Below are 15,378 nucleotides of genomic sequence, written 5' to 3'. Positions count from 1 at the left end.
CCTGCCCTACTGGTGGCCACTGAAATGAGAACAGATTGTACTAATCCATATGTTGGAGCGCGCTGCAGGCAGGAGAGCGCCTCTGCTGATGAGGAGGGATTGCCAGAACATTCCGTTTTTAGGTAAGCTAGCAGCACCTGCTGCTCAGTCAGCACACCTCCTGACCCCTGGCTCTCCTTGGTCCCGTAGCGGGGATCTATACACTAGATCGCTCAGAGTTACTTATGGATCAACTGTCGAGTCTAAGATGAGCCCTTAGAGGATTCAAGACCTATGAGTGTCGAAAGCTGAATCAATCTAGCCTGTTAAGGCGGCTTGGAAAAGCATTCAAATTGATTGTAATTTCTTAATTTTAGGCAGAAAAAAAAAACATTTCACTGACCAAAATGTCCCTGGATCCAAACATTAGAGCAGTTTAGCTGAGAGGCAGTCAGGTTAAATTGACTACTTTTCTTTTTAAGGCTTTTCAAACAAGACGACATGCTTTTCATCGGATATTTATCAAACCTGCTTACGTATATATCACGGGGCGACAATGAAGGTGAAATTAATCAAAGTCACAACACTTGAAGGACTTTGAATTCTAAAGCGTATCACTTCATCAGGCAGCTTTTTAAAAAGCAGCATCTCACTGCTCCACTTTACCCCCGGCTTTTATTTATTTTTTATCCTCATCCTTTGCCCCTTCTCCCTTTTCTCTCCCTCTCTCTCGTCTCAGCCTGTTGGAGCAGGGATCATCGATCGGCCCGTCACCACACAGCTCCCTGGTACACTCTCATTATTTCAGCTAGAGAGGACAGGGGGAGAGCGAGAGAGAGAGAGAGAGAGAGAGAGAGAGAGACCGACAGAGCAGCAGTCAGGGAGGGAGAAAAGCAGATAGGATAAAAGGAAGGAGAACAAAGAGGGTAAAGGAAGAAAAGAAAGGTGGCAGATGAAAATCGGACGAGGAGAGAAGCAGGGTTTCCTCTGTGGCCTTGATGTAAAATGTTCATGATTAAATCAGAGTGCCTCCTCCTTTTTTTCCTTTTCTCATTTTTTATGTAAGGTTAGGTTTACTGTGCATACTGATCATCACCACATCAGACGTTTTTGCAACTGATTTGATTAAAGGCACAGTGAAATGTCAGCTAGAACATAGCTAATACTCGCCCTATAAATGCATAAAATGTCTGTCACTGAGTTACACTGTTGTCCGTTGCTCTTATCAAAATGAATAGTCGCGACGGCGTTTCAGCTGGAAACGTCTCTGCCTCTGATGCACTTCCTCTATGCATACTCCCCGTCGAAGCTCCGCCACCAAAACCTCATTTGAGAAATTTAGGGGGAGCTCTGAAATGTTGCAGCTATTTTTTCCGTATTCATTCATATTTTCCTGTACATGTGTTTCAATCTTCACATTTGCGGGTTGTTGTGACAATTTGATGCATATGTCATGATGCTATAGGGGGGGCACAGCAAACGGACTCCGGGTCATTTTCACTGAAAGCCGGCATCACGAAGCTACAAACTGACGCCCGACGCTTGTTGATGCGTGACGCGCCACAAATCACAGTTGAGCAGGTCTCAACCAATCACCGTCTAAATAAAATGCCTACATCAACAAGCGCTCGAGCAACACGGTAATGACCACTTGCCGATGACGTGGCCGGCCACGCTTGGCAGCGACTAGCCGGCTGCGTGAAGATGAGAAATAAACTTCTTTACACATGCCAGAGCTGTTTGTGTGTAAAACTAAGTGACACTATGAAGAATGAAACAACCCGTGAAGAACACTCAAACAGATCTTTCTACAAAGTGAAACATTTGCAAAATTTGCTGATCGTCCCAGAGTTCTTCAGAGAATTGATCAGGTTGCCCGACTTCCTCATGACAGAACGACACTTCTGTAAACTGCATGATCAGTAGGGAGGCTTGGAGTAGGACTCTCTCTCTCTCTCTCCCTCCCCGCTGCTACCCTGGTGGTGCACCAGCAGAGCCTGAGCTTCGTGCATCCCAGGTTCCCAGCTTTATTAAAGCACTAACCAAATTAGGGCCCCTAACAAGGCGGTGCACACAACACTAGGGGACGTGTTCATTTAGGACGCAGGCGGCACTAATGCAAAGCTATCTGTCAAATCGCCATGCGTTTGTGCTTTCTCCAGACTCCGGAAGAGAGAGTGCATGTGCATTTGATTTTGTGTGTGTGTGTGTGTGTGTGTGTGTGTGCAGATGTACAGGACAAGGTGTGTGGGTGCGCAGTGAGCCGGCGGAGATGTTCCCGGCTCAATTCCGCCAGCGATTCTAATTGATGAGCTGCGCACAAGCGAACGCACACAAATCTTCCTTCAAACAATGCACACTGGTGAGCTTATGCACATGATCCTCTCTTATATATGCGTACACACACTCACGCAAACACCCACAACGAACTCTCACTCACACACACACACACTAATCTAGGCTAGGCCCTTGAGAGAGTGAGAGAGAGAGAGAAAGAGAGAGACATCCACACTGCAGCTGGACACGTCTTGAGATGAACACATCAGCCTCTGACAGATAGAGGGAACGGGAGAGAAGAGAGTGGGATGAAAGGAGGGAGGGAGGTAGGGAGGGAGGGAAGGAGATTAGCATTCTCATCAGCACCAGAGGAATTTGTCTTGGCTGCCAAGCTCATCCTCCTCTTTTTCATTCCCTTTCTCCTCATCTCTCCTTATCCATATCTCCCCCCTCTCTCTCTCCCCCCTAATCTCCATCTTTCAGTGGGAGATTAGAGGGGAGTCCTCCATCGCTCCCTCTTTCTCCGTCCTCCCTTTTCTCATTATGCTGCTCTCTCACCATTACTCTCCCCCCCTCACTCCTTCTCCCTCGGTACAGGATTTAATTCGCTGTGCTGTCCAGTGTTGTTGTCAGTGGGTAGAACCACCCCCCCTCCATGGTCCTCCTCTACCTCACACCGGGGTCATGGTGGAATGGAGAAGTTAATAGAACTTGTAGAAGAATAGAACTAATAGAAGTTAATATTAAATATTGGCTTCATTTAGCATCGTTCCCCTGACGTTTTTAAGTTTGCACCAGGCAGAGCTGTTTATCCTCGTGGGGTCTGCTTTGTATGCAGCAGCACCGCCCACATTTAGCTCGTCCTGAAGAATGCAGTGCTTGTTTTGACAAGAAAAAAAAGCTTATTTTACATTGGTTGTCATGCGATGCTTAAGTTTAGGGCTTACAAGCATAAAGTCACAAAATCTAATCAGAGGCAAAAACCCTGCAAAAAAATGTCCACCACTTCAATTTGCACGAACTAATATTCAGAATGTGGCCTTAGACTGAACCCAAATCGGATTTAAATAAATAATAATATTTGAGTCGGATTTGGCTGTTTAAGACAAAGAGATGAGAAGCCACAGATTAATAATGAGCCGAAAATATGTTTTACACTTCCTAACGGGGATGGGGATTCCACGCGGCAGGACTGCGCCGGCAGCTAGATGTGCGAGGACCCCCCTCATAACATGCTAAGCTACTGTCAGTGACACTCCACACATCCTGCACACGTTTCACATTAAAAGCCAAGCAACAGGATTTCTGTTAAAAAAAGAGAAATTAAACGCTGCAAAAGGACGTCACGTGACTGTGCTTGACTGAGGCTGAATATAGTTATTTTATATTGACGCTGCTTCCAATGTCTTTATTTTTTTTTAACCAAGCCTTCATTTGCAACCAGCAATTGTTCCGAAATGTTCTGCAATCAGATTGCAGAACATAAATTCCTCATCCATCAGATGACGTCACTGTTTCCTGCTTCCACTCTGCAGCACTTGCTGGTTGGAGAGGGGATGCTCTTTGAATTCCTTTCACTTTGTTTTTTGATGCACAAAATTGGAATGATTGATGATTGGTTAAAATGATATTAACAATCATGACATAATTACAAAGAAACAAATAATCATCTTTAAAAAGGTAAATTCCAGTATAGAGCACCAATAATAATGCAAGAGACACTTGACTCAAGGTATCCAGAACAGCCCCCCCCCCCCTAATGTGAAAACATGGTTGTAAAATTCATGAATGTGTGTATCAACTATGCATTGGGGATTCTTAAAGATGCATATAGTACATAGGTAGCCCAAAGGGGTTGCTGTGTGTGCACGTAGTAATAAATTCAACGCATTGTAAAGCAGCTAGAAAACTTTTCCCAACTTCACTTCAATTTTTAACAGAGCTGGAAACTGTCAACACTCAACACAGATAGAACAACGCTCGCTTGCAGCTAATATCCACGTACACTGGGCATAGTAGGAACAATCCGCTGCTCTCAGGCCATGTTCTGAAGGAACAGAGAGTGAAGACAGCAGACTTTTCAGGCATCCTGGAACACGACGAAACTCACACACACTCGGATCTATTAGGTGTGTGACCTGGTGCCCTTTATGCGATTCCCTCAACAAGCGAATGAATTACAAATGAGCCATCTGTATTCTTCTTTGCTCACACACACACACACACACACACACACACACACACACACACACACACACACACACACACACACACACACACACACACACACACACACACACACACACACACACACACACACACACACACACACACACACACACACACACACACACACCATGCTCTATTACTTTTTCCTCACACACACACACCATTATCTTGAGTCTTTAAATACATAATGGGCATTTTAATTGCAAAGCCGGCAGGTTGAGCCAGGGAGTTCACAGTGAAGAGCCTCTTCACCTTGCATTAGGGAGGACACAACTACAGGGGAGCTGACCAGAAGCACTCACACACACCGGTGAAATGGTGATCCATTCATTTTTACTCTTTTTAAACGGCCATTACTGTGCATTTCTGCATAATAGGAATAAGACAGGACTGAGTGTGAATACATTGTAAAATGAGTTCAGTTCTCTGAAAACAGCTTGTGTTTGGCCTTTTGACAGTGTTTCCTGTCACACTTTTACTCCACAACTATATGTATTTGACACTCTGTTACTTTTCAGGTGAAGATTTTAAATTTAAAAAACGTGAAACGCTTTTTTAAAAAACAATTGGCTATTAAATATACCCAGAAGTATATAAAGTGCCTAAAATTGCCGATGAAGATCTACAACATTACAATTTAGTTTACAAGTACATGCATTAGTGGAGAAGAGTTTTTGTAAGTTTTCTTCCAGGTGAATTTTAATACATAATATACAAGTCCTTTTTTTCGAACATGGGATGGTGGTGCACTTCAGCCTCTTGTGGCCGAAATTGGTATAACAACAACAAACACATCAACGAATACGATTTTTGCAAAAACAATAAAACAAAAAAGGTAAAACCTTTTTCCCCTCACGTTTTCACTGATGGAAAAAAGTAACTCATCCTGGGAAAACTTTTTAAGGAAGCTAAAAAGATTATCCTGGCAAAACCTTTATGTCATAAACACCAGGGAGAAAACAACTTCAATCAGACTTGTATCAGAAAAATGGATACCAGAACATTTTTCCCCAACTTGCCTCTCAGGGCTTCCATAGCCTCTCTCTTAATTTCACATTTTTCCAAAACTAGCTGGGAAAATGACAGCATTACATTGTTTTATACTTTTTAAAAAACAACAAGAACTGTTCTCTCTCCACATGATATTGATACTAGACCCAACACCTTCTTATATTCTGAATGAAGCTGTACAGAAGTTCTAGTAGCCATAGTATTGCTCAGCCATACACACTCCGGCCTGATAATTCCTGTGGAAGGTAGCCGACTACCCCTAAAGAGAGCACTGAAGCTTAAGTTCCTGAGCTCCTTTAAAGGCACTGATAGCAGCATATTAATGCCTCCAGTTTTGGAACGAGACGTTTCATCATATACGTGTACAGGGTAGGAAATTTACATATTTTTTTGGGGGCAATTTTTGCCCCCACTGAGTGAAATCCAGGGGCATTTTCAAAAAATTGGGGGCACTTTTTGAAACTTGTGAAATAACATTTAACCTTTGTTCAAAATAATAAATATACTTATTTAGGCTGACAGTATATGAGCAATTGTCATCAAATGGCAATAATAAGACTATTAGGCAGTAGTCTACAGATTCAAAGTGTTTTCTTAGATTTTTTGAACAAAAAACAAACATAAATCAGACAATCATATTCAATTTATTATTATTTCTTTGTGGTTATTTATTATTATTACATTTTTTAAAGAACTATTAACAATTATTAAGTCAACGATGCCTTGATTACATATACATCAGTCATTGTATGGAATTATTGAGAAAGATATTTTTGTAGCACCTCAAATATTGTGATATTACCCATTTTTGTCCTGAACTTATGCATTAGTCATTGTGTGGAATTTTTGAGAAAAACATTTTTATAGCACCTTAAAAATTTTAAAAATGTGCCATTTGAAGGTACAAATTCAGTTCAGAGTTTTTACTTAGTAAAATATCTTAATTGATTGTCAGTCAGGTATTATTCATTTCCAGCAACCCTCAAATCAAAGAATAAAGACACTTTACGCACAATTTAGGTGTATTTTCCCTTTAACTCACGAGATGCAGGTAGCATGTTTTATACTTAATGTGAATATAATTCTTTTAATCTAATTTCCATTATGCAATATGTATACTTTGTTGGCATCTTATTCTGAAAACCGGATGTTCGTCTGAAGAAACCGGATGTTGTCTCACGTTAATCTTTCCGCTAACTTTCAAAGTCCTTCGCTCGCTCCCGATCTGTGCCGTTTGAATGCGTTTACCGTGAATTTCAGCATATAGGTGCACTAACATGTAAGTGTCTGCTGAGTTGACCGCAGTCTCGCAGTCACAGGTCTGATTAAGAAGCGCTCCATTTATTTATTCGTTTAGAAAGTTCGGGGGCATTTTTTGCCCCTCTCCTAGCGATATCAGGGGCAAAATTATATTTCTTAGGGGCAGTTTTGCCCTTTGCCCTCGTGTATTTCCGACGCTGTACGTGTATATATTACAGTGTCCACACATTTGGCCATGTAGTGCAGCTCTCTTACATTTTCATGTGAAACACAATGTATGACACCGGTCAATGGACTGTGAAGAAATAGATCCAGTGAATGACTTTTCTCCTACTCATTGAACAAGACCATTACTATCACTGTTGGAGAGACTTGGCCAGAATAATATGAAAGTGGCCACATCTTATAAACCTGCCCAGATACTGTGTGTGTGTGTGTATGTGTGTGTGTGTGTGTGTGTGTGTGTGTGTGTGAGAGACAGAATGAATAGTGGACACTCTTTTGTCGCAGAGAGGATGTGCGCGCCTGATAACTCAAAGACGATATGGTGGCTATCAAATAATGAGTTAGCTATTGTGCGATATGGTGTGCGTGCCTGTGTATGTACTGTGGCTTACAGTGTGTGCGTGCCTGTGTATGTACTGTGGCTTACAGTGTGTGCGTGCGTGTTACCGTGGCCTGTGTTGAGCTATCCTGCAGGTCCCAGAGTAGTGCATGGTTATCAGCCAATGAAATCACACGCTTGCCATCCCCCATGGGCTCCCACAGCACGCTGTAAATACACAAAGACACGCACACGCACATGCACATGCACACGCACACGCACACACACACACACACACACAAAAGCAGAAAGTCACAGTCAATTAGAATACAGATGTTGGTCAAACATGCTTACAGGCTCATCCACACATGCTGCAGCACTGGAGTGAATGGAGCTTGTTGGTCAGATTCACATGACTGTTAATACAGCACCTTGTACAATATCACAGTTACATTGATTTTTAGATACGTGCAGGTATGTGAATGCATGTATCCTGCATTTGCAGTGTCAACAAGGAAATCTTGCGCATTATACAGGTTTGTTTTAACAAAAGTTAAGGTTGCTATATTTTTCTTTTGGTGATCAATTTCCATTACAAAAGCCCCAAACCAAGAAATTGTGGGTCCTTCTATAATAATACCTTCTGATTTCCCTCCCGTCTATGACAGAGAAAGGGCTCGGCCATTTTCTAAAACGGCGAGGCCCTATAGCTGTGAGCTAAAGTTACTCATCATCTAACACAAGCAAATACATTGTTGGGGCCTATTGTAAGCAGAGCATTAATCTGGTGTTCCAGTGAGTACTTCTGTCAGATGGTACAGAGGTGTTTTGAGTCAAAATAAACTTCAGTGTGTGTTGATGGTGATGAAGGAACATGTCATTCAGTGCAACACATAGTTATGGACAACAATAGAGTTCTATGGCTGTTTTAACCACACACTGTTGTTAGTAGGATCAATTCATTCTTGGTTTTGGTCTATTTTTATTAGGGATGCATGGACCTCACTTTTCTCAGTCCTGATACCGATACCTGGGCTTTAGGTATCGAACGATGCCGAGAACTGATCCAATACCAGTGTTTCATTATTTATCTGTATGCGTCACTGTGTGGCAGAGACTGTGTGGCAGAGACTGTGTGGCAGAGACTGTGTGGCAGAGACTGTGTGGCAGAGACTGTGTGGCAGAGACTGTGTGGCAGAGACTGTGTGGCAGAGACCGGGATCATTCTTTCATGTGTAAGGCAACATCAGGCTTGACTTAAAGATTACTTTCCTAACTTTGTAGAACAAAATGTAACAAATAAACTCAAAGATATAAATGTACTGAGTTGTAATTTATTCAAATAATGGTATCCACTACCAGATCAGACTTTTGTCACCAATACCCAATCCAGCTGTTTGAGTCAGTATCAGACCAATATAGCATATTGGTATCGGTGCATCTCTACTATTGTTGAGATTTGTTGCCAATTATTAAACAAGACAAACAGTCTACAGCCACGCTAGCAGCTTGGGCTTTTTCAGGAAGGGGTCTTAAAAAGACCGTAACTAGATGTTTTAGCTCCTAACAGTGTAAGAATCTGTTTTTCAACATTAAAGCATGTAAACATGTTCTAGTAGAAACCCAAAATACAAGTATGAACCTGGAAAATGAGCATGATGTGACCACCTCCGTTAAAAAAGAAATATTTCTCCATTACCACATTTTCCCCAGTTCTTCTAATTTCAAATTTTTTGTAATTCCAAATACATTCCCATAGTTACAATACAATTCTTTTATATTTTGGAAGCTTCTGTAACCCAGACTTACAGTAGGTGTTGGTGTAACTACCATCAGCCAGAGGAGGTTGTTGTTGTTGTTTCACTGTTCACGCAGTCCCTCAAAAGAGTCCAACGGTGCCTGTAGCATGTTTAACCTGCAGCTAATCACTATTTGCTCAAGACAGTGACATTAGCATACAACAGAGCTCTGCACGTTTAGCGCAGAGCACTTATTGGCGAATCCAGCAGCCCAATTCTGTCAATCTAGTGTTCAAACACAGCAGTGGGTACAGCCTCGCCTCAGTGGTGTGAAAGAAGTGGTAGCTCTTACTGCATACTTAGCTTTGATTCCTCCCTGCATACTACTTTCTGCAGAGTATTGATTCCTCGCTGCATGCTTCTTGCGCTCGGCTTAAAATATGTATTTTGCACGCGAGCCATAGGGGCCTCACCAGACCTGACACACTGGAGCCTAAACTGTTGCTTTACACTTCCCTTGGTGTTGATTTGATCACTCGTATTCTATTTGCCGTTTGTTCTCCTCAGTTTGGGTAGGCCTAACAGCTCTGCAGTGTCGGGAGAAACACAACTACACAGGATAAGAAAGAGGACACAACCCAAGTGAGAAAGCTGCGCTTTGAAGTCTGAGTCCTGTCGGCTTTAAAAGCAATATGTCAGTGCAGTCAGAGACCCGGCAATAAGCTAAACATAACCTTGGCCTGGGAAAGCTGCTATATGCTTGTTAAGGGGTTTGACTTAAAAAAATAAAAAGTGTCTAATCTGGGTTAAAGGATGTAAAATGTCACAGAGGTGCACACGTGGTCTGGCTGAAGGTTTGGATGTCTGAGCCCATCACAGCTGTAAAGCCGCTGTCGCCGGTTTACGAAAGGACGCCATTTATTTAAGGAGTTTGGTCCATTAGACGACTCTATTTCCTCGGACTCATTTGTCAACTTGAAGCAGCAGCAGCAACAATGCCCTGTGTTTGACGGAGAGCGTGTGTTATATTAAAGAAGGTGAGTGTTCGCGGGAGATAAAACAAAAATGATGGAGCAAGGGAGGGGAGTCAAAAGTTTGCTTTTGGATTTAATCCAAATTTCAAATATGCACAGTCCTATTAGAAAAAGGTGGAGCGGGGAGAGGGAGAGAGGGGCGGTGTTTATCAGGGCTGTAAAATCATGACTGCTGAGGGACAGATTTTACTGCCCTCCTGTGGAGCACAATGCCATGGGGAACACACGCACACTCACTCACACACACCATTTTGTCGCTGAAGAGGAAACCACATTGACTTCTATTCGTTGCCTGAATATGTAGCCTACTCTTAAGGGATAGGTTTGTTTTTAAGTCTGTCATAATACAATATACATGTATGCAATACGCACATTGAAAGTTGTTGAAATCAGTTTAGCTGTGATCATTCCTCCTCTCCATACTGGCCATGAAGCCATCTCTTCCACACACCACTACACTATAAAAGATGGGAGGCAAAATCCGGATCTCATTCTGTGCAAAAAATGTATTGTTAAATTCAGCTGAAGCCAAATCCAGTGGGTATCTTCACCCTTAAATATGCATAACAACATGGACAAAACGATTTGAGGAAAATATCTCATTTATCACATTTTATTTGTGATTATTATCTAAAAAATACTCACCAGGCTATAGCCTGTTTAGCCAACACGGGAAAATTCACTGATTTTCAAACTTATCTCCATTTATCGGAGTTAGGGATACAGTGTAAAAAAACGGCTGCAGTTCTTGCCGATGTTCCTGTTCTCTGTGGTGCAACACCAAAGTCTGTTGTTCTCCCGGCATCCAGTGACGTCTTCAGAGGCAAGGTAGAACTTCAGAGTGCTACTTCAGCTTCGTGGCACAATGCTGCTAAAAAAACGTCCTTGTTCTCTTCGCTTGTATTGCAAACTAGTTTTCAGCAGCGAAAAAGACGCCCCAAAATATGAGTGCAGAGGATGTCATGGACGAGGATTTTGACAATGGGCGACTCCTCTGGTTGTATAGAAGTCTGAGAAAATGACTCTACTTCTCTCTTGATTTATTACCTCAGTAAACATTGTAAAGATGAGTTTATGGTCTCAATCTCTAGTTTCAAGTCTTCTTCAATACAGCATGATGTTCATTTAGTAAATGATGGTCCATTTAGAGTCAAATAGACCATAAAGTATGCTATAGGGCGGGCTTACTGTGATTGACAGATCATTGTTGTTACCAGAGCCGTATACGGCGTCTCTACATCACTTCTCTGCATTCCTAATATGGTAACGTTTGTTCATTGGTTGCGAAAAAAACAACATAGTGGTGGGCGTATTCCAAGATGGCGACAGCAAAATTGACAAACTCGAGGCTTCAAAACAGCAGTCCACAAAGCAATGGGTGACAACACCATGACTACGTCCCCTTCTTATATACAGTCCATGGTTTTGGCCGACTCGGATATTCAGCCGGAGAGAGGCCACTCGAGGCTGCAGCAGCAACGGGGAGGATATGGCCGAAGGGGAAACTCTAGAACCCGACACCGACTGGCGGAGCCTTGGACAGAAACCAAATCATTCTGCTGTAATGAATATCAGAGTGGGCAGTTTCTCTTTGATGCTGTCGCCGACGACAACCCAGTGCGCAAACTGAGAGTGCGTTACCATGCATGAAAGCTTTCGTCTGAAAATAACATGATGCAAAATGAAACCGGCAGATCATCAGCACTGACACCAGCAAGCAGAGAGCCTATTAACTAATCAACTGCTAGGAATTTCATTGAATAGTTTTAATAACCAATAAATTCAGGTTACTTGACTACAGCTGAGTGAATGACTAACCTAATCTAACCTTTAACCTTAACCACTTTAACACTCACTTCTATGAACAGATTCCGAATCTGTACACAACGGGACAAGATTTTGGTCTCTGGAGCGTTCTGGTTTCCGTTTGTGGTCCGAGTAGTTTTGACCGATCACGTTTGAGTGAGTTTTGGTTGCATGCAGGCAAACAGTCCAATGGAGAGCAAAAAGATGCGGAAAGTTTTGGCTGAAATCTCAGAACTCATCGTCTACTGTCTGACGATGACTTAGCTTTTTATTAGCTTGGAAATTGTCTACTTGTGAAACAACTCCCCATCTCAAGTTACTAATCGGACAATTGACCGGCTCACAGAAGAGGAAGTCCGCTGGCTAACCCGATCCCCGGAAATATTGGCTGTTGCCCATAGAGACTAAGTCGTTGTCAGACCGTGTGAGATTTCTAAACGCCTAAATAACCACAAAGGCTTAACCTTAAAAAATAATACAAAAAAACAAGGTAAACTTAATTTATGTCGTCACGTACAATCGTACTGTCTACAGCGCAACGTAGCAAAACTCAACCTCTGTGTTTAACGCATCCTAAGCATTTGGAGATGTGAGCTACTGTAAAGCATCTCAGAAACAACTTCAGTGTCTCGCTCAAGGACACTTCCACATGTGGAGAGGAGGAGCTAAATTTAAAAGTCGACTCGCGCTACCCCGCTAAACCACAGCCACCCCTTACTCCCTTTTACAAAAAACAAACAACCCGAAAATCAAACGGTTGAAATTGTGAGCACCAGCTTTTTGTCCCAATCCCATTTCTGTCCCCACAATGTGATTATACGAGTACGCCCACAGCTTACTGGAGCTCCCAGCAGCTCACGGCCCTTATAGATGGATACTGCAGCGCGTCAGATACCACGCACACACACTCCCAACACATAAATCAGCACGCCATAGGACCAATTAAAATGCACTCACCACTTTGAGATTTACACACTGCATGATTCCCTATAGTATCAATTAATTCACGCAAGGAAGAGGGAGAGGCGGTGCAGGTGTACAGTATATCATATTGCCTTCCTCTCTTATTGAAGAATAGAAGTTATGTGCATTTGACCTTGAGCTCTGCAACAAGCTGGCTCTCCGGCTACTGGAATGGTATGTAAATAGTGTCGGGGAGAGCTATGAAGGTTTTACAGCCCCATATATCTATGTCTGGCAGAGGCACTTCTCCCGCTCTTTGTCTCTCGCTCTGGCTCTTGCTCTTCACATTGTTACCCCTCTTTGCTGTGCTTTGCATCCATATGAGTTTAATCCCAGCACCTTACATGCAAAGCCAACAGCCAACACAAACAGAGTGTGTGCATGTCTTTCCTCCTTCCGAGTGAGATTTTAGCACGGATACAGGAACACCAGGGGCGGTGTGTATGAGTGAGAGTGTGTGTGTAAGTGTGTGAGCTTTTAGTTCAGTTGTTTAGAAAGTATTTTTGCCATTAGGCTTGTACTTGGAGTCACAGGAGTGCATAATAAAGAATAAATCTGCAAAAGAATAAGAAAATAAATGTGGAAAAATAAAGAACAATAATTAAGTAAATAAAAAAATGTGAAAATATGAAGATAAATAAATAAAATAATTAATAAATAAATATGGAAATATAAAGATAAATAACTGAATATAAAATGATACGCATTTTTATATTTATTTATTTATGACTTTTTAATACGTATATTTATTTTTTCATATAAACCTACTAATTTATTTATTTTATTATTTATTTATTTATTATTTATTTTAGTTTATCTTTTCTAGTTATTTATTTACTTATTTTCATATAAGTAAATATTTTTCTTTTAATCAGCAGGCCTAATACAGGACACTCCTACTATGCGACACGCCTCTCGAAAAAGTTGAAAATGTATAGCTACCCGCAACCAGGCCTTTTCTGAGAGCTTTATCTCAACCCAAACTTATCCTATCTCCAAACACAGAGAGCGAAAGGGAACAGGATCTGACACAACACTGGCTCCTGGTTAAAAGTTGCCCTTTTATCTCTCCTTGCTCCTTTTTATTGAAGAGAGTAAAAAACACAAGGGTAAAGTTAATTTGCCCATCATTATATTGTTTCAATAAAGGACATATACACTTTGTAACTGTTTACCAGAGCATTTCACTAAAAGGAAACTCAATAACTAAGCTTACAGTAGCTTTAGGCTATACAACAGTTTACCTCAGACGCTGCTCTGGGTCAATAGGAACCTGCCTGCAAGAATCTATTGGAACCTTTTATAGAAAAGTGCTGCCTGTAAGAATAACTTTGATGCGAAATATTCCCAGGAAGTATCTCGCAATTTTGTTTTATTTATTCATCACGCAATTGGAGTTAGCCTTTAATGCAAGTGCCCAAATTATTTTTGGACCAGCACCTGCTGGAAAAACAACACCAAACCTGCAAACTGCAGTGCAATGCCTGCATCATGGCGTTTAATCTAAGATGTGGTTGAAAGGGCTGGATCGCAACAGCCCCTGTAATCGTCTGATAGCCCCCATCACACACACACAGGTCTAATTGTCTGCATGAGAGAGGTCCAATTGATTGGGACTAGGGGACCCTCACAGTATAAAACCATGCTTCGTAAAGAAATCGGCCTACACACGTGCACATGCACGCACGCACACAATCACATCCACAAACACCTCCTACCCCCTCCTGTCACACCCCACTTTAGAAAATCAACCTCGTTGCCTTTTGCGCTTTACCATTCCCTCCTAGGGCCCTGATTGGCTCAAATGGCTCCACGGGAATCGATTTGCTCAACCCAATCGAAACCAAGTGAGAGAAGAAGAAGAAAGAAGAGAGCACGCATGGTGCACACACAAGCAACGATAAACCTGATTTTCACCTAGCTTTGTTATTTTTTGTGGTTGCATTTTGCAGATATTTCCATTCAGAGCACGCCTCACAACAGGACAGAGGCTCAAATGTTTGCCCACCCAAACAATGAGGGGATTTGGAGGAAGGAGAAAGTGTTATTGTTGGTGGAGTGGAGGGACACCATGGCTACTGGGTAACACACACATGATGAAGGACACAAGGCGGAAAGCAAAACACACGGGCTGGTGAACTGAAGGACGCAAGGCGGAAAGCAAAACACACGGGCTGGTGAACGCACTCACGCACGCACACGCACACCTCATAAGAGTACAAACTCCAATCTCTTTACTCTTTGTCTGCTTACACACACAAACATGCGCACACACAGGCTGGTGCATGCTGCCAGTATTATCAGAGTGAGTGGGGATAAGTGTGTGTGTGTGTGTCATAGAGAGATGGAGGAGGTGGTCAGCAGACCAAAGCCATCCATCTAGGGGAGCCAATAGTGAACAGCATAGGCTACAGGCTTCAGAGCACCGAAAGCACACACACACACACACACACACACACACACACACACACACACACACACACACACACACACACACACACACACACACACACACACACACACACACACACACACA

General features: G+C 42.3%; 1 protein-coding gene across 1 annotated transcript in view; it reads right to left on the bottom strand.

The window, feature by feature from the left end:
- eipr1 (EARP complex and GARP complex interacting protein 1) overlaps positions 1-15,378 on the bottom strand; it is a 59,292-nt gene that overhangs the window by 24,132 nt on the left and 19,782 nt on the right. Inside the window, exon 5 of the mRNA XM_076107004.1 lies at positions 7,429-7,528. Within this exon, the coding sequence (XP_075963119.1) occupies positions 7,429-7,528 (100 nt within the window). The remainder of the gene's footprint in view (positions 1-7,428; positions 7,529-15,378) is intronic.

This window comes from Anarhichas minor, unplaced genomic scaffold, assembly GCF_050575085.1.
Source record: "Anarhichas minor isolate MPS153535 unplaced genomic scaffold, ASM5057508v1 ptg000037l, whole genome shotgun sequence".
Lineage (NCBI taxonomy): Eukaryota > Metazoa > Chordata > Actinopteri > Perciformes > Anarhichadidae > Anarhichas > Anarhichas minor.
This window is presented reverse-complemented; position numbering and strand designations above follow the sequence as displayed.